Source organism: Symphalangus syndactylus, chromosome X (genome assembly GCF_028878055.3).
Source record: "Symphalangus syndactylus isolate Jambi chromosome X, NHGRI_mSymSyn1-v2.1_pri, whole genome shotgun sequence".
Classification (NCBI taxonomy): domain Eukaryota; kingdom Metazoa; phylum Chordata; class Mammalia; order Primates; family Hylobatidae; genus Symphalangus; species Symphalangus syndactylus.
In genome coordinates this window covers 18009005-18036442 of record NC_072447.2, presented here as the reverse complement: position 1 = coordinate 18036442, position 27438 = coordinate 18009005, and the positions used below count along the sequence as shown (strand labels likewise).

Genomic DNA, 27438 nt, shown 5'->3' with positions numbered 1-27438 from the left:
GGGTTACACTAGGTCTGGTGAATAGGGGACTGTAGGGTTACACTAGGTGTGGTGATAGGGGACTGTAGGGTTACACTAGGTCTGGTGAATAGGGGACTGTAGGGTTACACTAGGTGTGGTGAATAGGGGACTGTAGGGTTACACTAGGTGTGGTGATAGGGGACTGTAGGGTTACACTAGGTCTGGTGATAGGGGACTGTAGGTTTACACTAGGTGTGGTGATAGGGGACTGTAGGGTTACACTAGGTGTGGTGAATAGGGGACTGTAGGGTTACACTAGGTCTGGTGATAGGGGACTGTAGGGTTACACTAGGTCTGGTGATAGGGGACTGTAGGGTTACACTAGGTGTGGTGATAGGGGACTGTAGGGTTACACTAGGTCTGGTGATAGGGGACTGTAGGGTTACACTAGGTGTGGTGAATAGGGGACTGTAGGATTACACTAGGTCTGGTGATAGGGGACTGTAGGGTTACACTAGGTGTGGTGATAGGGGACTGTAGGGTTACACTAGGTCTGGTGATAGGGGACTGTAGGTTTACACTGAGGGTCGTCAGTAGGGTCTGTGGTTTCACTTACCAGTAGGTTTTCCGTGCCAGGCTGGGTATTCTAGAAACAAAACAAAACATAATACAAGGCTCACTGTTCCCATTTCTAAAACCCTTTAGATGGTTCACACAGTGTCTCCCCTGGTGTGGACACCGAATGGGAAAGAGTCCCTGAGGAGCGGCGGGCAGGTCTCCCTCCACAAACCCCGAATCTACAAGACAGGTAGGATGAGGAGCTGCCAACACGGAATTCTTCCTGGCCAGATATCTTCCTGTGACCCATCCAGAAAGGGCCCACTGGCCTTGGGGCAGGGTATTCTCCTGTCGTCCAGGCAGATATGGAGCAGGCTCTCCTTGTCTACACTGGGTCCAGGTGGTTGTGGGACAAGATCTCCTCTTGTCTACACTGGGTGTAGGTGGAGGTGGGGCAGGGTCTCCTCCTGTCTACACTGGGTGTAGGTGGAGGTGGGGTGGGGTCTCCTCCTGTCTACACTGGGTATAGGTGGAGGTGGGGTGGGGTCTCCTCCTGTCTACACTGGGTGTAGGTGGAGGTGGGGTGGGGTCTCCTCCTGTCTACACTGGGTGTAGGTGGAGGTGGGGCGGGGTCTCCTCCTGTCTACACTGGGTGTAGGTGGAGGTGGGGCGGGGTCTCCTCCTGTCTACACTGGGTGTAGGTGGAGGTGGGGCGGGGTCTCCTCCTGTCTACACTGGGTGTAGGTGGAGGTGAGGCAGGGTCTCCTCCTGTCTACACTGGGTGTAGGTGGAGGTGGGGTGGGGTCTCCTCCTATCTACACTGGGTCCAGGTAGACATGGGGCAGAGTCTCCTTCTGTCTACACTGGGTGGAGGTGGAGGTGGGGTGGGGTCTCCTCCTATCTACACTGGGTCCAGGTAGACATGGGGCAGAGTCTCCTTCTGTCTACACTGGGTGGAGGTGGAGGTGGGGTGGGGTCTCCTATCTACACTGGGTCCAGGTAGACATGGGGCAGAGTCTCCTTCTGTCTACACTGGGTGGAGGTGGAGGTGGGGTGGGGTCTCCTATCTACACTGGGTCCAGGTAGACATGGGGCAGAGTCTCCTTCTGTCTACACTGGGTGGAGGTGGAGGTGGGGTGGGGTCTCCTATCTACACTGGGTCCAGGTAGACATGGGGCAGAGTCTCCTTCTGTCTACACTGGGTGTAGATGGAGGTGGGGTGGGGTCTCCTATCTACACTGGGTCCAGGTAGACATGGGGCAGGGTCTCCTTCTGTCTACACTGCGTCCAGCTGGAGGTGGAGCAGAGGCTCTCCCTGGCCTGTGGTATCGTCCCCCACACCTCCCGGTCCACTTCCTGGTTCCATGGTTGCAGGATCATCCTTGTCCATCCTCCCTGCCACCTCCTTCAAGGTGGCTTCACAAGCCACAGACCCTTCACCTCTTCCTCTGCTACCCGAAGTGCGTTCACCCCAGAGTCACCGCTCACCACCCACCCATCCTTCCCCCAGGCCACTTCCCCGGGATTCCCAGGCTCCTCTGCGGGCGTGTCACGTACGCCTCCCTCCTGGTGCCCAGCCCCGGGGAGCTCTCACCGACCTTTCTGTGGACGGCCAGCTGGTACTGAAAGTCCAGGTACGACAGCTTCTGATAGGTCCTGGGCTGTTTCCACCGTATGAGGCAGTGCGTCGTGTTGCAATGTACAGTGACATTGCCGGGAGGGTTGAATCGTTCTGTAATGAGGGCGCAGGACACAACCCTGAACCTGAGAGGTCCTGTCTACACTGGGTCCAGGTGGAGGTGGGGCAGGGTCTCCTGTCTACACTGGGTCCAGGTGGAGGTGGAGTAGAGACACCTCTTTGACTACACTGCGTCCAGGTGGAGATGGGGCAGGGTCTCCTCCTGTCTACACTGGGTCCAGATGGATGTGGACTAGGGACACCTCTTTGTCTACACTGGGTCCAGGTGGACGTGGAGTAGGAACACCTCTTTGTCTATACACTGGGTCCAGGTGGATATGGAGTAGAGACACCTCTTTGTCTACACTGCATCCAGGTGGAGGTGGGGCAGGGTCTCCTCCTGTCTACCCTGGGTCCAGGTAAACGTGGAGTAGGGACACCTCTTTGTCTACTCTGTGTAGGGAAAAGAAAGAGAGATCAGGGGGCTGGGCACGGTGGCTCATGCCTGTAATCCCAGCACTTTGGGAGGCCGAGGTGGGCAGATCACGAGGTCAGGAGATAGAGACCATCCTGGCTAACACAGTGATACCCCATCTCTAATAAAAATCCAAAAAAATTAGCCGGGTGTGGTGGTGGGAGCCTGTAGTCCCAGCTACTCAGGAGGCTGAGGGAGGAGAATGGCGTGAACCCGGGAGGCGGAGCTTGCAGTGAGCCAAGAACGCGCCACTGCACTCCAGCCCGGGTGGGCGACAGAGTGAGACTCTCTCAGAAAAACAAACAAAAAAAAAAAAAAAAAAGAAAGATCAGACTGTTACTGTGTCTACGTAGAAAAGGAAGGTAAGAAACCATTTTGATCTGTATTTTGAACCATTGTTTTGCCTTGAGATGCTGTTAATCTGTAACTTTAGCCCCAACCTTGTGCTCACAGAAACATGTATGGAATCAGGGTTTAAGGGATCTAGGGCTGTGCAGGATGTGCCTTGTTAACAATATGTTTGCAGACAGCGTGCTTGGTAAAAGTCATCGCCATTCTCCATTCTCCATTAACCTGGGACACAATGCACTGCGGAAGGCCGCAGGGACCTCTGCCCGAGAAAGCCTGGGTATTGTCCAAGGTTTCCCCCAACTGAGACAGCCTGAGATATGGCCTCGTGGAAAGGGAAAGACCTGAGTGACCCCCAGCCCGACACCAATAAAGGTTCTGTGCTGAGGAGGATTAGTGAAAGAGGAAGTCCTCTCGCGGTTGAGATAAGAGGAAGCCCTACGTCTCCTGCCTGCCCCGGGAATGGAATGTCTCGTGTAAAACTCGATCGTACATTCGTTCTATTCTGACAGGAGAAAACCGCCTTGTGGCTGGAGGCGAGATGTGCTGGCGGCAATACTGCTCTGTTACTCTTTACTACACTGAGATGTTTGGGCGGAGAGAAACATAAACCTGGCCTGCGTGCACATCCAGGCATAGTAGCTTCCCTTGAACTTATTTGTGGCGCAGATTCCTTTGCTCACATGTTTTCCTACTGACCTTCTCCCCACTATCACCCTGTCCTCCTGCCGCATTCCTCTTGCTGAGATCGTGAAAATAGTCATCAATAAATACTGAGAGAACTCAGAGACTGGTGCCGGTGCCAGTCCTCCGTATGCTGAGCGCTGGTCCCCTGGGCTCACTGTTCTTTCTCTATACTTTGTCTCTGTGTCTTATTTCTTCTCTCAGTCTCATCCCACCTGACGAGAAATACTCACAGGTGTGGAGGGGCTGGCCCCCTTCACACTGGGTCCAGGTAGAGGTGGGGCAGTGTCTCCTCCTGTCTACACTGGGTCCAGGTAAATGTGGAGTAGGGACACCTCTTTGTCTACACTGGGTCCAGGTGGATGTGGAGTAGGGACACCTCTTTGTCTACACTGGGTCCAGGTGGAGATGGTGTAGGGTCTCCTCCTGTCTACACTGGGTCCAGGTGGACGTGGAGTAGGGACACCTCTTTGTCTACACTGGGTCCAAGTGGAGGTGGTGCAGGGTCTCCTCCTGTCTACACTGGGTCCAAGTGGAGGTGGGGCAGCTACCATGTACAGGAGAGATACCCAGTGGGGCAGGGGGTCCAGGGTGGGAGGTGGGGATGGGCTCAGTGGGCAGGAATCACACTTCTGTGAGAGTCCTGAGCCTGAAGGGCTGGGAAGGTCCAACGGGATGAAGGAGTCCACGGGCTTGGGAAGAGGACAGTGTGTGGGCATATGGGGTTGGCTCCAAGAGGCCAGCCAGGAGTGGGGCACTGGGACATGAAGAGATGTTGGTGAGGAAGAAATGAACAAAAAGAGGAAGGAAGGAGGAAAGGAGTGAAGGTGAAGGAAGGAGAGGAAGAAGGGAGGGAGAGAGGGAGGGAAGGAAGGAGGGAGGGAAGAAGGAAGGAAGGAGGGAAGGAAGGAAGGGAGAGAGGGAGGGAAGAAAGGGAAGGAAGGAAGGGAGGGAGGGAAGGAAGGAAGGAAAGAAAGAAAGAAGGGAAGAAGGCAGAAAGGCAGGAAGGAAGGAAAGAAGGAAGGAGAGAAAGAGGGAGGTCAGGGGCATTGGCTGACACCTGTAATCCCAGCACTTTGGGATACTGAGGCCAGCCCAGCCAAGATGGTGAAACACCGTCTCTACTAAAAATACAAAAATTAGCTGGGCATGGTGGTGGGCACCTGTAATCCAAGCTACTAGGATGAGACAGGAGAATCGCTTGAACCTGGGAGGCAGAGGTTGCAGTGAGCTGATTGCACCACTGCATTCCAGCCTGGGCAACAGAGTGAGACTGTATCTCAAAAAAAGGAAAGTTAAATCAGCTCAGTTCTAATTTGTTACAGCACCAAAATTACACAAATTTTTGTTTGTTTTTGAGACAGAGTCTTGCTCTGTCACTCAAGCTGGAGTGCAGTGGCACAATCTCACCTCACTGCAACATCCACCTCCTAGGTTCAAGTGATTCTCCTCAGCCTCCCGAGTAGCTGGGATTACAGGCACGTGCCACCATGCCTGGCTAATTTTTGTATTTTTAGTAGAGATGGGGTTTCTCCATGTTGGTCAGGCTGGTCTCGAACACCCGATCTCAGGTGATTGGCCTGCCTCGGCCTCCCAAAGTGCTGGAATTACAGGTGTGAGCCACCACACCTGGCCTCAGTTACACAGATTTTAAGGCAAATTCCATTTCACCTATAAACAATAGGAAAATCATATGTGTTATTCTCACCTATTTTCTTTGTGTCCAAAAGTGAATCGAAGAATTGGATGCCAATTTCTCGGCTAGTTCCGTTAACCAGAAAGTAATTGCGAGACGTTAATCCTGACAGGTTATCCAGGTGACATCCCACATGGGTTCCCGCGTCTTGTATGTAATAAGGACACCGGATCTCCCTCTTTCTCCTGAAAGATTAGAAAGTGTTCAGAGAGCAATCAGGAAAACAAAACAAAACACAAAACACAACACAAAACACAAAAACACAAAACAAAACAAAAACACAACACAAAACACAAAAACACAAAACACAAAACAAAACAAAAACACAACACAAAACACAAAACAAAAACACAAAACAAAACACAAAACACAAAAACACAACCAAAAAACACAAAACAAAACAAAAACACAAAAACAAAAAAACACAAAAAACAAAAACACAAAAACACGAAACAAAAAAACACAAACCAAAACAAAAACAAAAGTAAAAACACAAACACAAAACAAAAACAAACACAAAACACAAAAACATAAAACAAAACCACAAAAACACAAAACAACAAAAACATGAAACAAAAAAAACAAAAACACAAAAGGAAAATACAAAAACACAAAACAAAACAAAACTGAAAAACAGAAAAACACAAAACAAAACGACACAAAACAAACAAAAATAAACAGGCCCAGTGCGGTGGCTCACGCCTATAATCCCAGCACTTTGGGAGGCCAAGGCGAGCGGATCACTTGAGGTCAAGAGTTTGAGACCAGCCTGGCCAGCATGGTGAAACCCCGTCTCTACTAAAAATACAAAAATTAGATGGGTGTGATGGAGTGCACCTGTAGTCTCAGCTACTCAGGAGGCTGACGCAGGAGAATCGCTTGAACCCGGGAGGGAGGCACAGGTTGCAGGGAGCTGAGATCACATTGCTACACTCCAGCCTGGGTGACAGAGCAAGACTCTGTCTCTAAATAAATATATGGAGCCTGGTGTGGTGGCTCATGCCTGTAATTCCAGCACTTTGGGAGGCCAAGGCAGGCAGATCACTTCAGGTCAGGAGTTTGAGACCAACCTGGGCAACATGACAAAACGCTGTCTCTACTAAAAATACAAAATTTAGCTGGATGTGGTGGCGGGCGCCTGTAATCCCAGCTACCTGGGAAGCTGAGGCAGGAAAATTGCTTGAACCCAGAAGTTAGAGGTTGCAGTGAGCCGAGATGGTGCCATTGCACTCCAGCCTGGGCAACAGAGCAAGACCATGTCTTAAGAAAAAGAAAAAAAAAAAACCAGCGTGATTTTTCTCCCATCCCTGCATTCCTCTTAATTCTTCACATGAGGTGAACACTTACTTTGAGTTTTGTATGTACAAAAAATACTGGACGTCACGGGGGGCCGTCGGACCCCTTGCCCAGGTACAGTTCATGAAATCCACATTGTAGATGAAACAGGAGAAATTCTGAGCAGCGGTACCCTCCCTTCCTGGGAAGAGGCAGAAACAAAACAATTTTCACTCTGAAGTTCAACGGGATGTACTCTGCTGCTGGTGGGATGCTGGTGGGTAGTGCTGTAAACGGATCCCTGAGCTGTCTTGCTTACCTGAGTTTGGATAAAGCAGTTTTTGCTGAAATCCTCTTTGACTGGTATTCACGTGAACCTCAAATGTGACTCCTTCATGTAGACAAATTTCACGAAATGTGCACGAACATTCGTTGTTACTGAGCTGAAGAGTTGCAACCAGACAGAGCCGATTAGGAAACAACCGTCTGTCTCCTACACTCTTCAGGCTGGAGGGCATTGGCGCAATCTCGGCTCACTGCAACCTCCGCCTCCCAGGTTCAAGTGATTCTCCTGCCTCAGCCTCCCGAGTAGCTCAGATTACAGACACCTGCCACCACACCCAGCTAATTTGTGTATTTGTAGTAGAGACAAGGTTTCAGCATGTTGGCCAGGCTGGTCTCAAACTCCTGACCTCAGGTGAGCCACCGGCCTCGCCCTCCCAAAGTGCTGGGATTACAGGCATGAGCCACCACGCCCGGCCATGGTATTGGTTTTTACCTGGATTTGGCGACACACGGCTGCCTCCCTTTGTGAAATCATCTCCCTATGCTTCCTCTGACGACTCTGAGTGGATACGCCAAATACCAGCTTGCAGGTGAAAACTCAATCTGATACTCTAGCAGTGCTGAAAGTATCAGACTAGAGGCCAGGTGCAGTGGCTCACACCTGTAATCCCAGCACTTTGGGAGGCCGAGGCGGGTGGATCACTTAAGGTCTGGAGTTTGAGACCAGCCCGGCCAACATGGTGAAACCCTGTCTCTACTAAAAATACAAAACTTAGCCAGGTGTGGTGGTGGGCGCCTGTAATCCCAGCTACTCGGTAGGCTGAGGCAGGACATCTCTTGAACCTGGGAGCCAGAGTTTGCAGTGAGCTGAGATCACGCCACTGCACTCCAGCCTGGGCAACAGACGAGACTCCATCCCAAAAAAGGTCGGACACGGTGGCTCACACCTGTAATGCCAGCACTTTGGGAGGCCAATGGGGGGGGGGGGGGGGCAGATCACGAGGTCAGGAGTTCGAGACCAGCCTGACCAACATGGTGAAACCCCGTCTCTACTAAAAATACAAAAAGTAGCCGTGCATGGTGGCAGGCGCCTGTAATCCCAGTTACTCGGGAGGCTGAGGCAGGAGACTCGCTTGAACCTGGGAGGTGGAGGTTGCAGTGAGCCAAGATCACACCAGTGCATTCCAGCCTGGGGAACAAGAGTGAAACTCCATCTCAAAACAAAAAAAAATGTATGTCATCTGGGGTAACATAGCAAGACCACCTATCCATCTGTGTAACATCTATCTATAGAATTGATTATCAATCTCCCAATCATCTATTATCACCTATCAATAAATCACCTATCACCTATCTATCGATCATCTATATTTCTCTTCCTCTCCCTCCTCTTCTATTCTCTCTTTCTCTGTGTTTCTCCCTCCTTCCCTCCCCTCTCCCAGCTCTTCTGTCTCTGTCTCCTGTGTTCCAAAAACCCTGACCTTAATCCCTTCGGGGACCAGGATGGTGACACAGTGACAAAGTCACTGACACTTTAGTTTTCTCCGTCCTTCTTCCACCACAGACCCAGGTACACATCCAACTGCATTTGCCAGGATTTCTGTCATCTTGGGGTAAAATACGCTCTTGGGCTAAAATACGGTAAAATAGGCTCTGCCTCAGGGAATCAGTCTCCGGTACACATTGCAGACATGAGCCAACAGCACTTTCCCAGTCCCCCTGAGATTGTGGCTCTGACATTTCTCCAAATACCACACTTGTGTTGTTTGTGTCCGTGACCCTCTCGCTTTTATTTAATTTGATTTATTATTATTATTTTTTGAGACAGACTTTTGCTCTTGTTGCCCAGGCTGGAGTGCAATAGCGCCATCTCGGCTCACCACAACCTCCGCCTCCCGAGTTCGAGTAATTCTCCTGCCTCAGCCTCCTGAGTAGCTGGGATTATAGGCATGCACCAGCACGCGCGGCTAATTTTGTATTTGTAGTAGAGACGGGGTTTCACCATGTTGGTCAGGCTGGTCTCGAACTCCTGACCTCAGGTGATCCGCCCGCCTCCGCCTCCCAAAGTGCCAGGATTACAGGCATGAGCCACCGTGCCTGGTTGACCCTTTTGCTTTTAACTCGGAAAGGGCTGTGTAAAGGACAGGGGTTGAGCATGGGAAATTCCTCTCACCCTGGGTTCCACAACTCTGTTCTTCTTGTCAATTAAGAAACACCTGCTGAAGGTTGTATTTTCTTGGCAGTCCCAGCTTAAATTCATCGTCCTGGAGTCAAACCTCACATTGAGACTAGAGGCTGGTACTGCTGTTCGTGGATCTGCAAGGAGCGGGCACTGGATTCAGAATTTCCTCTTTTCCTTTTTTTTTTTTTTTTTTTTTGAGATGGAGTCTGGCTCTGTCACCCAGGCTGGAGTGCAATAGCGCGATCTTCGCTCACTGCAAGCTCTGCCACCCGGGTTCAAGTGATTCTCCTGCCTCAGCCTCCTGAGTAGCTGGGATTACAGGTGCCGACCACCACGCCCAGCTAATTTTTGTATTTTTAGTAGAGACGGGGGTTTCACCATGTTGGTCAGGCTGGTCTCGAACTCCCGACCTCAGGTAATCCACCCACCTCGGTCTCCCAAACTGCTGGGATTACAGGCGTGAGCCACCGCGCCTGGCCGACCCTGTTTTCTCTCCTCCCACCCGGCTCTGGGAGGTGAAGTTCAGGGCTGGAGCCTGCTGACTTTCCTCTCACCCACGTGGCCCCAGGACGTCCCACATCCTCAGGTATCTGTTCCTCCCTTGTGCATCTTCCCTCCTTTTCTCAGCCCCCTTGCTGTTTCTGAAAAAGGAGATTTCTACTGCGGAAATACTCAAACATCACCTGAAGACTGGGGGTGGTGGCTCACGCCTCTAATGCCAGCACCTTGGGAGGCTGAGGCAAAAAGCTGACTTGAGCCCAGTAGGTTGAGATCCGTCTGGGCAACATAGCAAGATCGCATCTCTTAAAAAAAAAATTTAAAAAATAAACTTAAACGAGGCAGGCGTGGTGGTGCACGTCTGTAGTCCCAGCTTGCTCTTTCTCCACATAGAGAGGTTTACTGCAGAAATCATCAAAAACCGGCCGGGCTCGGTGGCTCATGCCTGCAGTCCCAGCACTTTGGGAGGCTGAGGTGGGCGGATCACCTGAGGTCAGGAGTTCGAGACCAGCCTGGCCAACATGGTGAAACCCTATCTCTACTAAAAATACAAAAAAATTAGGTGGACATGGTGGTGGGTTCCTGTAATCCCAGCTACTCAGGAGGCTGAGGCAGGAGAATCGGTTGAACCTGGGAGGTGGAGGCTGCAGTGAGCCGAGATCGTGCCACTGCACTCCAGCCTGGGAGACAGAACAAGACTCCATCTCAAAAAAAAAGAAAGAGAAATCAAAAACCAGTCTTGGCAACATAGCAAGATCCCATCTCTATAAAATTAAAAAAAAAATTTTAATTAGCTTGGTGTGGTGGTATATTTTTGTAGTCCCAGCTACTTGGGAGGCTGAAGTGGGAGGATACTTGATCCCAGAAAGTTGAGGCTGCAGTGAGCCGAGATCGCACCACTGCACTCCAGCCTGGGTGACAGAGCGAGATCCTGTCTCAAAAAAAAAAAAAAAAAAAAGAGAGAGAGAAATAAAACCGCTTGAATGAGAACAGGAAAAGACTCTTTATCCAGAGTGATGTGGCTTTGAACACGCTTCCCAAATTATGGAACTTGGCAGTTTAAAATAAAGCCGAAGGAATTTGAGAAAATTGCAGAAACAGAAAGCTGTCATTGTCTCTCTTCCCTGAACCAGGTCACAAACACCTGGAAATATTTTCCTGAAGCAGGCCCTGACGACCTCAGTCAAGAGGGTCCCTCCTGGAAATGCAAATCAAAACCACAATGAGTTATCATTCCACACCAGTCACAATGGCTATTATTAAGAAGTCAAAAAACAAGAGGCTGGGTGTGGTGACTCACAGCTGTAATCCCAGCACTTTGGGAGGCCGAGGCGGGGGATCACCTGAGGCCAGGAGTTTGAGACCAGCCTGGCCAACATGACAAAATCCCGTCTCTATTAAAAATACAAAAATTAGCTGGGCATGGTGGCTGGCGCCTGTAATCCCAGCACTTTGGGAGGCCAAAGCAGGTGGATCACCTGAGGCCAGGAGTTTGAGACCAGCCTGGCCAACATGACAAAACCCCATCTCTACTAAAAATACAAAAAATTAGCCGGGCCTGGTGGCAGGCACCTGTATTCCCAGCTACTCGGGAGGCTGAGGCAGGAGAATCGCTTGAACCCGGGGGGATGAGTTTGCAGTGAGCTGGGATTGAGCCATTGCACTCCAGCCTGGGCAACAAGAGGGAGACTCTGAAAAGAAAGAAAAAGAAAGAGAAAAAGAAAGAAAAGGAAGAGAAGAAAGAAAAGAAAGGAAGGAAGGAAGGAAGGAAGGAAGGAAGGAAGGAAGGAAAGAAAGAAAGAAAGAAAGAAAGAAAGAAAGAAAGAAAGAAAGAAAGAAAAACAAAGAAGAAGAAGAAAGAAAAAAAGAAAGAAAGAAAAAAGAAGGAAGGAAGAAGGGAAGAAAGAAGGAAATAAAGAAAGAAAGAAAGGAGAAGAAACAAAGAAGAAAGAAAGAAAGGAGGGAGGGAGGGAAGGAAGGAAAGAAAGAAACAATGGAAGGAAGAAAGAGGCAGAGAGGGAAGGAGGGAAGGAAGGAAGAAAGAAGGAAAGAAAGAAAGGAAGAAAGAAGGAAGGAAAGAAACAATGGAAGGAAGAAAGAGAGGGAAGGAGGGAAGGAAGAAAGAAAAAGAAGGAAGGAAGGAAAGAAAGAAAGAAAGATAGAAAGAAAGAAAGAAAGAAAGAAAGAAAGAAAGAGAAAAAGAAGAAATGAATCAGGAGGGAGAGAAGGATGGAAGGAAGGAGAGAAGGAAGGATGGAAGGAGGGAGGGCAGGAGGAAGAGAAGGAAGCAAGGGAGGGAAGAAGGGAGGGAGGAAAAAGGAAGGAAGCAAAAAAGGAAGGAAGGAAGGAAAAGGAAGGAAGGAAGGAAGGAAGGAAGGAAGAAAGAAACACTTTGGCTCCATGCAGACATGGGTCCTCATCCTGGCCCCATCACTACCTGGATGGTCGTTGGGTTAAACCATGGAGGTCTCTGAGCCTCTGTTTTCTCATCTGTAGAATGGGTGGATGGGAATTAACAGCAGAAAAGGAGGTGAGGACAAGAGGAGCTCTGAGCTTCTGGTGGGTTGGCTGGTGCTTACTGGGTCCCTCATAAATATTAGAGATGAAAAGCAGATGGACCCAGGTATCCAGATAGGTCTCCAGATGCAGGACATCTAAACAGGGGCCGCAGGGAAGGTTCAGCCAGGTTTCCATACTTACCCGATTTCTCTGGGATCAGGAGGAATGCTGGGTGTGGCAACTCACAGAGCAGAAGGCTTGTCACCAGGAGAAGCATGGTGCTGGTCAGAGGGAAGGGAAGAGCTGCAGGAGAGAAAATGTCACACAGTGAGAAGGGTGGCTCTCCCAGGACATTCCTGGCAGGGGACCCAAGGGAGGTGATTTGGGGAAACAAACCCAGAATGGTGGTCAGCTGCTGACCTGGTCAAATGAGGGGTCGTGGCCAGCTGGGGAAGGTCTGCAGGGCCATTATTCTGCCTACCAGATGGGACTAGGCTGTGGACATCTCTGGGGACATTATTCTGTCTACCACATGGGATTAGGACGTGTACATCTTTGGCGTCTCAAGATGGTCAATCTAGAGTCAAGCTTCCATGGTTCATGGGTCATGGCTCAGCTGACCTTCACAAGGGAACCCATAGCTGACACTAAAGTTGGGTTCTAACACATTTCAAGGAAATTGCAGTCACTTTTATTCATTTCTCATAGCTTTACTTTCTGTTAATAATTAGTGGATTTGGGGAAATACAATAAGAAAGGATGGCTCAGGTTTTCATTTTCATAACTCGTTTTTTTGTTTTGTTTTGCTCTTTTGTACTTTTTTTTTTTCTTTTTTGAGACGGAGTCACGCTCTGTCACCCAGGCTGGAGTGCAGTGGCGCGATCTCGGCTCACTGCAACCTCCACCTCCCAGGTTCACACCATTCTCGTGCCTCAGCTTCCCAAGTAGCTGGGACTACAGGCGCCCACCACCACACCCAGCTTTTTTTTTTTTTTGTATTTTTAGTAGAGACAGGGTTTCACCGTGTTGGCCAGGATGGTCTCTATCTCCTGACCTCGTGATCCACCTGCCTCAGCCTCCCAAAGTGCTGGGATTACAGGCATGAGCCACCATGCCCGGCCCTGCTCTTTTATACTTTTTTAAAAATCTTGACTTTTGCAACAGCTATAAAAGGCAAGTGAAAAAAAAAAAAAAAAAGAAGAGGAAGAAAAAAAGGGTGAGTACATAAAACGACGTGAATGAATTTTAAATACTTATGACTAAGGGAAAGAAGCCACCTTGAGATGGCTGCAGACGGAGTCATTCTAACACTTGGACACCGTGGAAAGGACAAAATCATGCAAATAGTAAAAAGATCCGGAGTTGGTAGGCATTGGGCAGAGGGAGAGATGAATACATGGACCTCAGAGGATTTTTAGGGCAGTGAAACTACTCTTAATACTCCTTTAGGCAAAAAAAGGAAGAAGAAGAGGAAGAAGCAGCAGGAGGAGGAGAAGGAGGAGGAGGAGGAGAAGGAGGAAGAGGAGAAGGAGCAAGAGGAGGAGGAGAAGGAGGAGGAGGAGGAGGAGGAGAAGGAGGAGGAGGAGGAGGAGAAGGAGGAGGAGAAGGAGAAGGAGGAGGAGAAGGAGGAGGAGGAGGAGGAGGAGGAGGAGAAGGAGGAGGAGGAGGAGGAGAAGGAGGAGGAGGAGGAGGAGAAGGAGGAGGAGGAGAAGGAGGAGGAGGAGGAGGAGAAGGAGGAGGAGGAGAAGGAGGAGGAGGAGAAGGAGGAGGAGGAGGAGGAGGAGGAGGAGGAGAAGGAGAAGGAGGAGGAGGAGAAGGAGGAGGAGGAGGAGGAGAAGGAGGAGGAGGAGGAGAAGGAGAAGGAGGAGGAGGAGGAGAAGGAGGAGGAGAAGGAGGAGGAGGAAAAGAAGCTACTCTGTATGATTCTACAAATGGTGGATCCATGTCAATATACTTTTATCCAAGCCCATAAGGAAGAAGAAGAAAAAGGAGGAGGAAGAAGAAAGTAGAAGGGGAAGGAGAAGAAGAAGAAAGAAGAGAAGAAGAAGGAGGAGGAGGAAGAGGAGGAGGTGGGGAGAAGGAGGAGGAAAAGGAGGAGGAGGAGGAGCAGCTACAAACTCAACCAATTGTCAGCCAGAAAATGTTTAAATTCATTTATAGCCTGGAAGCCTCCATTTTGAGTTGTCCCGCCTTTATGAACCAAATTAATGTATTTAAAATTTTTTTTTTTTTTTTTTTTTTTTTTTTTTTTTTTTTTTTGAGACGGAGTCTCGCTCTGTCGCCCAGGCTGGAGTGCAGTGGTGCAATCTCAGCTCACTGCAACTTCCGCCTCCTGGGTTCAAGCGATTTTCCTGCTCCAGCCTCCCGAGTAGCTGGGATTACAGGCGCCCGCCATTATGCCAGGCTAATTTTGCATTTTTAGTAGAGATGCTGTTTTGCCATGTTGGCCAGGCTAGGCTCGAACTCCTGACCTCAGGTGATCTGCCCGCCTCAGCTTCTCAAAGTGCTGGGATTACAGGCGTGAGCCACTGCACCCGGCCTTTGTGGAATGTTTAGTTCAAGCGTCTGCACCTGGTGGGAACCATCTGGCCACCCTGAGGTTCCTGCTCCAAACTTCCTCTCTGAAAGACTGCGTCTCTTGGCCGGGCGCAGTGGCTCATGCCTGTAATTGCAGCACTTTGGGAGGCCAAAGCAGGCGGATCACCTGAGGTCAGGAGTTTGGGATCAGCTTGGCTAATACGGTGAAACCCCGTCTCTACTAAAAATACAAATATTAGCCAGGTGGGGCAGTGGGCGCCTATAATCCCGGCTACCCGGGATGCTAAGGCAAGAGAATCGCTGGAACCCAGGAGGCGAGAGGTTGCAGTGAGCCAAGATCGCACCACTGCCCTCCAGCCTGGGTGACAAAGCAAGATTGCAACTCAAAAAAAAAAAAAAAAGAAAGAAAACGATTGTGTCTCTCAGACCATTCCTCTGCCAAGAGGAATCTCACTTGCTAAGGGGAAGTAAAAGCATGTAGGCCACACCTGTTTCTTCTTCTCCTGCCCCCGCCCCCCCCGCTCATCTGTAGCCCACATGACATAGGGATGTGGCCGCTTACCCCACTGGATTGCGGCACCCCGCTTCTTGGAGCCTGCTTCTGGGTCTTGCAGGTGTTTCTGGGCACTGGACAGACTCTCCTGTGGCACCCTAGAGATGCACGTTCTGTCTGGGTGGGCCTGACCTTGAGATTCAGATACAACACATACAACTCCCCAGGTGGTGGTAACAGGTGTAGAGTTCTCGTTCTGTGAGACTGGCCCCCTCTGCTGAGTCACTAAATGTTTCGAATATTTGTGTACTTCTCTTGCACTACTTATTATTATTATTTTTAATTATTATTATTATTTTGGAGATGGTCTTGCTCTGTTGCCCAGGCTGGAGTGCAATGGCACGATCTCAGCTCACTGCAACCTCCACCTCCCGGGTTCAAGTGATCCTCCTGCGTCAGCCTCCCAAGTAGCTGAGATTACAGGCATGCACCACCACACCTGGCTAATTTTTGTATTTTTAGTAGAGACGGGGTTTCTCCATGTTGGTCAGGATGGTCTCGATCTCCTGACCTGGTGATCCACCTGCCTCGGCCTCCCAAAGGGCTGGGATTGCAGGCGTGACCCACCACACCTGTCTGCTACTGTGTAACCTTTCTAGGAGGCCAGGATATGCCTCCCCAGATAAGACTGTGGGAAATCAGTATATGCCACTCCAAAATACATTTCACCCCAAAATATATTTATTTGACATATTTTGAAATGGTCCTGCAAAACTGTCTCTTGGCTGGGTGCAGAGGCTCACGCCTGTAATCCCAGCACTTTGAGAGGCTCAGGTGGGTGGATCACTTGAGGACAGGAGTTCAAGATCAGCCTGGACAATATGGTGAAACCCCGTCTCTACTAAAAATACAAAAACTAGCTGGGTATGATGGTGGGCGCCTGTACTCCCAGCTACTCGGGAGGCTGAGGCAGGAGAATCACTGGAACCCAGGAGGCAGAGGTTGCCATGAGCCGAGATCATGCCACTGCACTGCAGCCCAGGCAACAGAGCAAGACTCCGTCTCCAAAAATTAAAAATAAATAAATAAATAAATAAACAAACAAACATAAAACCAAGCTGCTGGCTGGGTGAGGTGGCTCACAGCTGTAATCCCAGTACTTTTGGAGGCTGAGGCAGGCAGATCATGTGAGGTCAGGAGTTCGAGAGCAGCCTGGCCAACATGGTGAAACCCTGTGTCTACTGAAAAACAAAAACAAACAAACAAAATTTAGCCAGCGTGGTGGCGTACCTCTGTAATGCCAGCTACTTGGGAGGCTGAGGCAGGAGAATTGCTTCAACTCTGGAGGCAGAGGTTGCAGTGAGCTGAGATCGCTCCACTGCACTCCAGCCTGGGCGACAGAGTGAGACTCTGTCTCAAAAAATAAAACAAATAAAATAAAATAGCCAGACATGGTGTCTCACGCCTGTAATCCCAGCACTTTGGGAGGCCGAGGTGAGCAGATCACGTGAGGTCACGAGTTTGAGACCAGCCTGGCCAACATGGTGAAACCCCGTCTCTACTAAAAATACAAAAAAAATTAGCCGGGCATGGTGGCGGGCGCCTGTAGTCCCAGCTACTCGGGAGGCTGAGGCAGGAGAATGGCGTGAACCCGGGAGGTGGAGCTTGCCGTGAGTGGAGATCGCGCCACTGCACTCCAGCCTGGGCAACAGAGCAAGACTCTGTCTCAAAAAAAAAAAAAAAAAAAAAAGAATACAAAAATTAGCTGGGCATGATGGCGGGCCCCTGTAGTCCCAGCTACTCGGGAGGCTGAGGCAGGAGAATCGCTTGAATCCGGGAGACAGAGGTTGCAGTGAGCTGAGATTGCGCCACTGCACTCCAGCGTAACAGACTGAGTGAGGCTTCATCTCAAAATAAATAAATAAATAAATAAATAAATAAATAAATAAATAAATAAAATAAAGTAAAATAAGTAGACAAAAAAATAAACAAACAAAAACATATAAAACCAAGCTGCCGCTCAGCCAGCTTGGATATGTGTTCTCAGGATCTCTTTAGACTATTTCCCCTGGGCCTTGCTCACTCATATTTGGCTCAGGATAAACCTCTTTAAATATTTTACAGTGTTGGCTGTTTTTTGTTTGTTTGTTTTTGAGATGGACTGTCGCTCTGTCGCCCAGGCTGGAGTGCAGTGGCGCGATCTTGGCTCACTGCAACCTCAGCCTCCTGGGTTCAAGCGATTCTCCTGCCTCGGCCTCCTGAGTAGCTGAGACTAGAGGCACCCACCACTACACCCAGCTAATTTTTGTATTTTTAGCAAAGAGGGGTTTCACCATGTTGGCCAGGCTGGTCTCGAACTCCTGACCTCATGATCCCCCCGCCTCAGCCTACCACAGTGCTGGGATTACAGGCGTGAGCCACCGTGCCCGGCCGGCTCTTTTTTTTGACAGGTTCATGCGTCTCTTCTGCCTGGAGACCCTTCAGGAGGATGTACCTTGTCACGCTGCTTCAGAAGGATGTGTGCACTGTCTCAGAGGGAACGTGACATGTTAAATCTGTCATAGGTCAGACAGTTCCTCATTCAGATTCTTCTGCCCTGAGTTCTCACTTCTATCCTGGTTCATCATTACGGAGCAAAACGTTTCAGTTCTTTAGACTTCACTTAAAAAAAAAAAATCCCCAACCACATTACTGACAGGCCAAAGGAAGCATGTACAGGGTTCTACGCAAGCATCGACGCTTCTCAGATCTGCTGTCTCCACGGATTTTCCTGCTGTAAACTGTGAAAGGTAAATAAATCTCAGGACCCCAAAATCACGAGGGCAAGGGAAAGGTCATAGTGAAGACTGTCTCAGGCGATCCTGCCTCCCATTTTATTCGTAAATAAGGTACTACAAAGATTTTAAAAATTACATACCGGGGCCGGGCGCGGTGGCTCACTCCTATAATCCCAGCACTTTGGGAGGCCGAGGCTGGTGGATCACTTGAAGCCAGGAGTTTGAGAGCAGCCTGGCCAACGTGGAGAAACCCTTTCTCTGCTAAAAATACAAAAATTAGCTGGGCATGGTAGTGCGTGCCTGTAATCCCAGCTACTCAGGAGGCTGAGGAAGTAGAATTGCTTGAACCCAGGAGGCGGAGGTTGCAGTGAGCTGAGATCGTGCCATTGCACTCCAGCCTGGGTGACAGAGAGAGACTCCATCTCGAAAAACAAAACAAAACAAAAAAAAAAAGAACTACATATCTCCCTCGCAATTTGGCCACAAGGAAATCCTCGGAGACAAAGGACAAACAGAATTCAAAGTCTGATTGTTTCCTCTCCCCTTTTTTTTTTTTTTTTAACAGTTTCGCTCTGTTGCCCAGGCTGAAGTGCAGTGGCGTGATCTCGGCTCACTGCAACCTCTGCCTGCGAGATTCAAGCGATTCTCCTGCCTCAACCTCCTGAGTAGCTGGGATTACAGGCACCCACCACCACACCCCACCTGACTAATTTTTGTATTTTCAGTAGAGACGGGGGTTCCACCATGTTGGCCAGGCTGGTCTCGAACTCCTGACCTCAGGTGATCCACCCGACTCGGACTCCCGAAGAGCTGGAATTACAGGGATGAGCCACCGCACCTGGCTCCTCTGCACTATTGTTCACGTAAAAATGCAGATTTAGGTCCAGGTGCGGTGGCTCATGCCTGTAATCCCAGCACTTTGGGAGGCCGAGACGGGCAGATCACGAGGTCAGGAGATAGAGACCATCCTGGCTAACACGGTGAAACCCCGTCTCTACTAAAAATACAAAAAAATTAGCCAGGCACGGTGGTGGGCGCCTGTAGTCCCAGCTACTCGGGAGGCTGAGGCAGGAGAACAGCTTGAACCCGGGAGGCGGAGGTTGCAGTGAGCCGAGATCGCGCCACTGAACTCCAGCCTGGGCGACAGAGCGAGACTCTGTCTCAAAAAAAAAAAAAAAATGCAGATTTACTGAGCCAGACTAAACTGTGTATTCTGTGGAAGACTGATCAAGGACTCAAATGAAACCTTTTGTCACTTAAGGACTTACCGGACATCATCAATGCATATCTTACACGTATTGATTGATGTCTCATATCTCCCTAAAATGTACAAAAGCGGCGGACGCGGTGGCTCATGCCTGTCATCCCAGCACTTTGGGAGGCCAAGGCAGGTGGATCACTTGAGGCCAGGAGTTCGAAAACAGCCTGGCCAACATGATGAAACCCTGTCTCTACTGAAAATACAAAAATTAGCCGGGTGCGGTGGCAGGTGCCTGTAATCTCAGCTACTCGGGAGGTTGAGGCAGGAGAATCGCTTGAATCTGGGTGACAGAAGTTGCAGTGAGCCGAGATCGCACCACTGCACTCCAGCCTTGGCTACAGAACGAGATCCTGTCTCAAAAAAAAAAAAAAAAAAATACAAAAATGAGCTGCGTGTGGTGGTCCACGCCTGTAATCCCAGCTGCTGAGGAAGCTGAGGCAGGAGAATCGCTTGAACTCGGGAGGTGGAGGTTGCAGTGAGAGTGAGCTGAGATGGCACCACTGCACTCCAGCCTGGGCGACAGAGCAAGACTGGATCTCAAAAAAAAAAAAAAAAAAAAAAAAGGCTGGGCGCAGTGGCTCACTCCCATCATCCCAGCACTTTGGGAGGCTGAGGCAGATGGATCACTTGAGGCCAGGAGTTCAAGACCAGCCTGGCCAACATGGTGAAAGCCCGTCTCTACTAAAAATGCAAAAATTAGCTGGGCGTGGTGGTGAGCGCCTGTAATCCCAGCTACTCAGGAGGCTGAGGCAGGAGAATCGCTGGAACCCGGGAGGTGGAGGTTGCAGTGAGAGTGAGCTGAGATTGCACCATTGCACTCCAGCCTGGGCGACAGGACAAGACTGGATTTCCAAAAAAAAAAAAAAAAAGGCCTGGTGCAGTGGCTCACGCCTGTTATCCCAGCACTTTGGGAGGCTGAGGCAGGTGAATCACTTTAGGCCAGGAGTTCGAGACCAGCCTGGCCAACATGGTGAAACCCTGTCTCTACTAAAAATACAAAAATTAGCTGGGCGTGGTGGTGGCACCTGTAATCCCAGCTACTCAGGAGGCTGAGGCAGGAGAATCGCTTGAACCCGGGAGGCGGAGGTTGCAGTGAGAGTGAGCCGAGATCGCACCATTGCACTGCCGCCTGGGCGACAGAGCAAGACTGGATTCGCTCCCAAAATAAAAAAAAAAAAATGTATGAAAGCAAATTGTGCCCTGTGTATCCAGAGCACCTGTCATCGCGACTTCCTGAGGCTCTGTCATGGGCACGCGTCCGTAACCTCGGCAAAATGAACTTTCTAAATGGACTGAGACCTGTCTCAGATACGTCCTTTTTGGTTTACAGGACGTTTTGCAGTCATGGAAAATTATGCAATATCTTTGCGTTTTGTATGTACCGCTTATACTTTTTTCTCTTCTTTTTTGTGTTTACAGAATGAGTTTTCTTTCCCCTTTCTGGAAATTTTCGGCTGATCCTAAAATAGAGGCCGCCTTCTTCTTCCTTCTCAGATTCAAAGCAAGAATGATGGAGAGTGAGGGAAATCATGATCTTTTACCCCAACACAGGGCTCCGTGGTAGAACGAGGATTTTAAATGAAAAACCCTTTCATGCCGGGCGCGGTGACTCACGCCTGTCATCCCAGCACTTTGGGAGGCCGAGGCGGGTGGATCACGAGGTCAGGATATCCAGACTATCCTGGCTAACACAGTGAAACCCCGTCTCTACTAAAAAAAAATACAAAAAAAAAAAAATTAGCTGGGTGTGGTGCCTGGCGGGCGCCTGTAGTCCCAGCTACTTGGGAGACTGAGGCAGGAGAATCACTTGAACCTGGGAAGCGGAGGTTGCAGTGAGCAGAGATGGTGCCACTGCACTCCAGCCTGGAGACAGAGCAAGACTCCGTCTCAAAAAAAAACCAAAAAACAAACAAAGAAACCCTTTGATGTCAACAAGCTCTAGAAGAGGTTTCCTCCTACCTCCGTAAAAATAGGACGGAGCTTCCAAGGAGAGCAATTGTTCTTTTTTTTTTCCCCTGTCATCTCATTATCTGTTGCAGACAAAAAAGACCAAGATCTTTTTTTTTGTTGTTTTTTTGTTTTGTTTTGTTTTGAGACAGAGTCTTTCTCTGTCGCCCAGGCTGGAGTGCAGTGGCGCGATCTCGGCTCACTGCAACCTCCACCTCCCGGGTTCAAGCGATTCTCCTGCCCAAAGTGGTGAGAATAGAGACGTGAGCCGAGGTGCCCCGCCTACCAAGTTCTTACCTCACCTGAACAGACCGTTTTACAAGTAAAAAGCATGTCTCCAAGAATCGAGTATGTTAAGTTCTCCAAAGAGAACTATTTACATGTTAATCTCTGTTCCAATTCAATTAGCGTAGATGAAAAGAGTCGGACTCTGTAAAATATATATATGTGTGTGTGTATATATATATATGTGTATGTATATATATGTATATATATGTGTGTGTGTGTATATATATATATATATATATATATATTTTTTTTTTTTTTTTTGAGACGGAGTCTTGCTCTGTCACCAAGGCTGGAGGGCAGTGGCATGATCTCGGCTCACTGCAACCTCTGCCTCCCGGGTTCAAGCAATTCTCCTGCCTCAGCCTCCCGAGTAGCTGGGATTACAGGCACCTGCCACCACGCCTGGCTAATTTTGTATTTTTAGTAGAGACAGGGTTTCTTTATATTGGTCAGGCTGGTCTCGAACTCCTGACCTCAGGTGATCCACCCACCTCGGCCTCCCAAACTGCTGGGATTACAGGCGTGAGCCACCATGCCAGGCTGACAAATGTTTTCTATTCAGATCTTAGTTAATCTCTTAAGGATTGGGAGGGTCTGGAAGAAAAAGATCCAGCTATGTCCAGCTATGTTAATACGGATTCTTTTTTTTTTTTTTTTTTTGAGACATAGATTCGCTCTGACAAGATGGCGTGATCTCAGCTCACTGCAACCTCTGCTTCCTGGGTTCAAGCGATTCTCCTGCCTCAGCCTCCCGAGTAGCTGGGATTACAGGCACGTGCCACCACGCCCAGCTAATTTTTTTTTTTGTATTTTTTTTTTGGTTTGTTTGTTTTTACTAGAGACGGGTTTTCGCCATGTTGGCCAGGCTGGTCTAGAACTCCTGACCTCAGGTAGTCCGCTAGCCTCGGTCTGCTGGGATTACAGGCATGAGCCACCACCCCCAGCAGAAATTCTTTACAGATGCAAATTTTCTCCAACAAAGGACAGCTTTGGGGGGTCATTCCAAAATATGACAAAGAAGGCCGGGAGTGGTGGCTCATGCCTGTAATCCCAGCATTTTGGGAGGTTGAGGCAGGTGAATCACCTGAGGTCAGGAGTGCGAGACCAGCCTGGCCATCACGGTGAAACCCCATCTCTACTAAAAAAAAAAAATACAATTAGCTGGGCACGATGGCTCATGCATATTATCCCAGCTATTTGGAAGGCTAAGGAGGCAGGAGAATCACTTGAATCCAGAAGACAGAGGTTGCACGGAGCCAAGATTGCACCACTGCACACCAGCCTTGGAAACAGAATGAGACCGTCTCAAAAGAAAAAGAAAAATACAGCTAAGAAACATGTTTAGGGGCAAAATATGTTGTTTTTTTCTCTTTGTCTTGTAATGTTTGCCAGAGTCAGGTTGGAAAGTAAGTCACGATATATAGGGTTAAATAAATCCCATTTGATGAGAATTTATGGTTTGTAGGGCTTTCCTTCCCAGACCTCTTAGATAGGAATTTGGGCAATTTAAAAAAAAGTCAGAGGCCCGGTGTGGTGGCTCGCACCTATAATCCCAGCACTTTGGGAGGCTGAGGTGTGTGGATCACTTGATATCAGGAGTTCGAGACCAGCCTGGCCAACATGGTGAAACGTCTCTACTAAAAATACAAAACAGTCAGGCAATAGTGGTACGTGCCTGTAATCTCAGCTACTCGGGAGGCTGAGGCAGGAGAATTGCTTGACCTTGGGAGGTGGAGGCTGTGGTGAGCTGAGATTGAGCCACTGCACTCCAGTCTGGGTGACAGAGTGAGACTCCATCTGAAAAAAAAAAAAAAAAAGGAAGAAAGAAAAAAAAGAAAAAGAAGAAGAAGCCGGGCGCAGTGGCTCATACGTATAATCCCAGCACTTTGGGAGGCCGAGGCGGGTGGATCACGAGGTCAGGAGTTCGAGACCAGTCTGGCCAACATGGTGAAAGCCCCGTCTCTACTAAAAATACAAAGAAAATTCGCCGGGCGTGGTGGCAGGTGCCTGTAGTCCCAGCTACTCAGGAGGCTGAGGCAGGAGAACCGCTTGAACCCAGGAGGTGGAGGTTGCAGTGAGCCGAGATCGCGCCACTGCACTCCAGCCTGGGCGACAGAGTGAGATGCCGTCTCAAAAAAGAAAAAAAAAAGAAAAAAGAAAAAAATCAGAGTTCAGTCCTCAGTAGAAATTATATATTGCTCCTCAATAGAATTCCTTTTTCCCCCAACCGTATAACCTTGTTTTTTTTTTTGTTCTAGGATCCAGTCCCCTATCCTTTCTGTAGCCTCAACGTGGTGTACAAGCTTCTGAACCTCATTGTGGAGTGGAGTCCTCATTCTGAAGAATCTTGTGTATACACATTATATAAATGTGTAAATCTGGTGGGTGCAGTGGTTCACGCTTGTAATCCTAGCACATTGGGAGGCCGAGGCAGGCAGATCACCTGAGGTCAGGTGTTTGAGACCAGCCTGACCAGTATGGAACAACCCTGTCTCTACTAAAAATACAAAAATTAGCCAGGCACGGTAGCGCATGCCTGTAATCCCAGCTACTGGAGAGGCTGAGGCAGGAGAATCAGTTGAACTTGGAAGGTGGAGGTTGCAGTGAGCTGAGATCGTGCCATTGCACTCCAGCCTGGGTGAGAGGGAGACTCCGTCTCAAAAAAAAAAAAAAAAAGAAAACAAAACAAAACAAAAGTGTATGTCTTTTCTCTTATTAATCAATCTGCCTCATGTCTGTCATTTACAGCAAACCTATAGGGGACCAAGAGCTTTCAGCCCGCAAGAAGAGCTTCTTGAGTTTAAACCAAAAATTTAAAGAGTGAAATCTGGCCGGGCACGGTGGTTCATGCCTGTAATCCCAGCCCTTTGGGAGGCCAAGGAGAGTTGGATCATTTGAAGTCAGGAGTTCGAGACCAGCCTGGCCAACATGGTGAAACACCATCTCTACTGAAAATACAAAACTTAGCCGGGTGTGGTGGTGGGCACCTGTAATCCCAGCTACTCAGGAGGCTGAAGCAGGAGAATCACTTGAACCCGGGAGGCGGAGGTTACAGTGAGCCGAGATGGCATCACTGCACTCCAGCCTGGGTGACAGGGTAAGACTCTGTCTCAACAAAAAGAGTGAAATCTGATTTAGCACACCTACAAAACACCCAACAAGCTGTCCAAATCCAGATTCTTAGTACCCCAATCTGGGTGGTAACTAAGATGCTTCATTTCTGTCTTTTTAAAATTTGTAATAATTTAATCTTCTTTTTATACACAAGGGATGGGGGATCTTACGATGTTGCCCAGGCTGGTCTGGAATTCCTGGCCTCAAGCAATCCTCTGTCACCTCAGCCTTCCAAAATATTGGGATTACAGGTGTGTGCCACCATGCCCAGCCTTAAATGTTTTATTTATTTATTTATTTTGAGACAGAGTCTCACTCTGTCACCCAGGCTGGAGTGCAATGGTGCCATCTCAGCTCACCGCAACCTCGGTCTCCCAGGTTCATGCGATTCTCCTGCCTCAGCCTCCCAAGTAGCTGGGATTACGGGCGCCCACCACCACGCCCGGCTAATTTTGGGTATTTTTAGTAGAGATGGAGTTTCACCATGTTGGCCAGGCTGGTCTCGAATTCCTGACCTCAGGTGATCCGCCCACCTCAGCCTCCCAAAGTGCTGGGATTACACCGTGCCCGGCTTAGAGGGACTCCATCTTGAATAGGGGCTGGGGACAAGGAAGCTGGGACAGGCTGGGCGACATTCCCTGGAGGTCAGCCATTCCATGACGCAAGATGTGTGAACAGATGAATAGTGTTTACTAAATAGACCCAGGACTGAACAGACACAGGAACCTCCTGATGTGTTGATATCTTCAGAACAAAAGCTTTCATAGTGTGAGAATCCGTTTTGCTTTAAAGATGATAATATTGGGCCAGGCGCGGTGGCCCACGCCTGTCATCCCACCACTTTGGGAGGCTGAGGCAGGAAGACAGATTGAGCCTAGGAGTTCAAGACTAGCCTGGGAAACACAGTGAAACCCCCGTCCCTAAAAAATACAAATACTTGCCAGGAATGGTGGCATTTGCCTTTGGCCCAGCTGCTTGGGAGGCAGAGATGGGAGGATTGTTTGAGCCCAGGAATTCAAGACAGCAGTAAGCTGTGATTGTACCACTGCCCTCCAGCCTGGGTGACAGAGCCAGATGGTCTCAAAAAAAAAAAAAAATAAATAAAATATATATATATGTATACATATAATATTGATCATTGCAAAAGATAGTCATGACAAAGATGAATCCTTTAACAGAAACCCTTGCAGTGGAGCATCTCTCCCCGTGACTTTTTTTTTTTAGTTATCTTTTTTTGGGGACAGAGTTTTGCTCTTGTTGCCCAGGCTGGAGTGCAATGGTGCGATCTGGGCTCACTGCAACCTCCGCCTCCCGGGTTCAAGCGATTCTCCTGCCTCAGCCTCCTCCGGAGTAGCTGGGATTACAGGCACACACTGCCACGCCTAGCTAATTTTTTGTATTTTTGATAAAGGTGTGGTTTTGCCATGTTGGCCAAGCTGATCTCGAACTCCTGAGCTCAGGTGATCCGCCCGCCTCAGCCTCCAAAAGTGTTGGGATTACAGGCATGAGCCACCATGCCTGGCCCCCCTTTGCTATCTTAATAAGCTTGCTGTCAGTTTGCAACGTGAACTTGCCTCCAATTCTTTCTTGCGCAAGATCCAAGAACCCTTTCTTGGAGTCTGGATCAGGACCCCTTTCTAGTAACCAGTAACACTATCACACCCCCTCCCCGTGTCAGTTCCGCGTTCATCTCCTTTCATCTTTTTTTTTTTTTTTTGAGACAGAGTATCGCTCTTGTTGCCCAGGCTGGAGTGCAGTGGTGCAATCTCAGCTCACTGCAACGTCTGCCTGCCGGGTTCAAACGATTCTCCTGCCTCAGCCTCCCGAGTAGCTGGGATTACAGGTGTGCACCACCACACCCAGCTAATTTTGTGTTTTTAGTAGAGACGGGGTTTCTCCATGTTGGCCAGGCTGGTCTCGAACTCCAGACCTCAGGTGATCCGCCCACCTCAGCCTCCCAAAGTGCTGGGATGACAGGCGTGAGCCACCGCGCCCGGCTGCATTCATCTCTCGAAACGGCTTCCGGATGCCACAGATAGCTATGAATTAACGTAATAATTCCGTGCTAGATACTATACCCCAACGCCCTGTAGCTTAGCAATGTATAGCCAATCATTAATCAATTGTTTTTTTCTGTAAACCAACGAGAATTCCCAGCAAACAGCTTCACAGAAGCCCCCTCCCTGTCCTCCAACAACACCTCCCTCTTTTTATTTTATTTTATTTTTATTTTGCCTTTAAAAACCTGCGTATAACAAAGGCAGAATACAACTCATATCCAAGGTTCTCTGGGTCTGAGTCTTCCGGGCCGCTGTCCCCACTTCGGCTCGAGTCAACGTTTGAAATCTTATGTTACGGTTCAGTCTCTTTCTTTTCGATCGACAGACACAGCAGAAACATGTACCCGGCTGACTCGACATGCTCAAAGACCACAGAAGGAAAGAACTTAGCTTACCCCACGGCATCCGCTTCCTCTCCTTTCACTTGCTTTTCTTCTCTCGGAGACTCCCGCTTCTGGGTACCTCCCTTCACAGCTCCTCTGTCTCATCATGCCCTCCCTGTCCCTCCCTCCCCTGCTTCCTCATTTCATAGGATTGGGAAACCTGTAATTGCTCCGTGAGTTCATTGGCTCCTGACCTCGTCTCCAAAGACTGGCCCGTGGAACAGCTCAAGTGTGAGTCCCACATACATCTGCACACACACTCCTGCACACACATGCATGTCTGCACACACATCTGCACACACAGACCTGCACATGCACACATCCCCACACGCCTGCACACACGTGCACACACACTCCTGCACACATACTTGCACACGCATGCATGTCTGCACACACATCTGCACGCACAGACCTGCACACACACATCCCCACACACCT

General features: G+C 49.2%; 1 protein-coding gene across 1 annotated transcript in view; it reads right to left on the bottom strand.

The window, feature by feature from the left end:
- Positions 1–27036, bottom strand: part of LOC129475033 (granulocyte-macrophage colony-stimulating factor receptor subunit alpha) — a 44507-nt gene extending 17471 nt beyond the window's left edge. The window contains exons 1-9 of the mRNA XM_055266865.2: positions 27013–27036; positions 17863–17950; positions 12341–12442; positions 9134–9276; positions 6995–7118; positions 6748–6877; positions 5413–5585; positions 2118–2251; positions 578–607 (exon numbers count right to left, since the gene is read on the bottom strand). Of these exons, the coding sequence (XP_055122840.1) occupies positions 578–607; positions 2118–2251; positions 5413–5585; positions 6748–6877; positions 6995–7118; positions 9134–9276; positions 12341–12416 (810 nt within the window). The 5' untranslated portion in view covers positions 12417–12442; positions 17863–17950; positions 27013–27036. The remainder of the gene's footprint in view (positions 1–577; positions 608–2117; positions 2252–5412; positions 5586–6747; positions 6878–6994; positions 7119–9133; positions 9277–12340; positions 12443–17862; positions 17951–27012) is intronic.
- Positions 27037–27438: the final 402 nt, after the last annotated feature.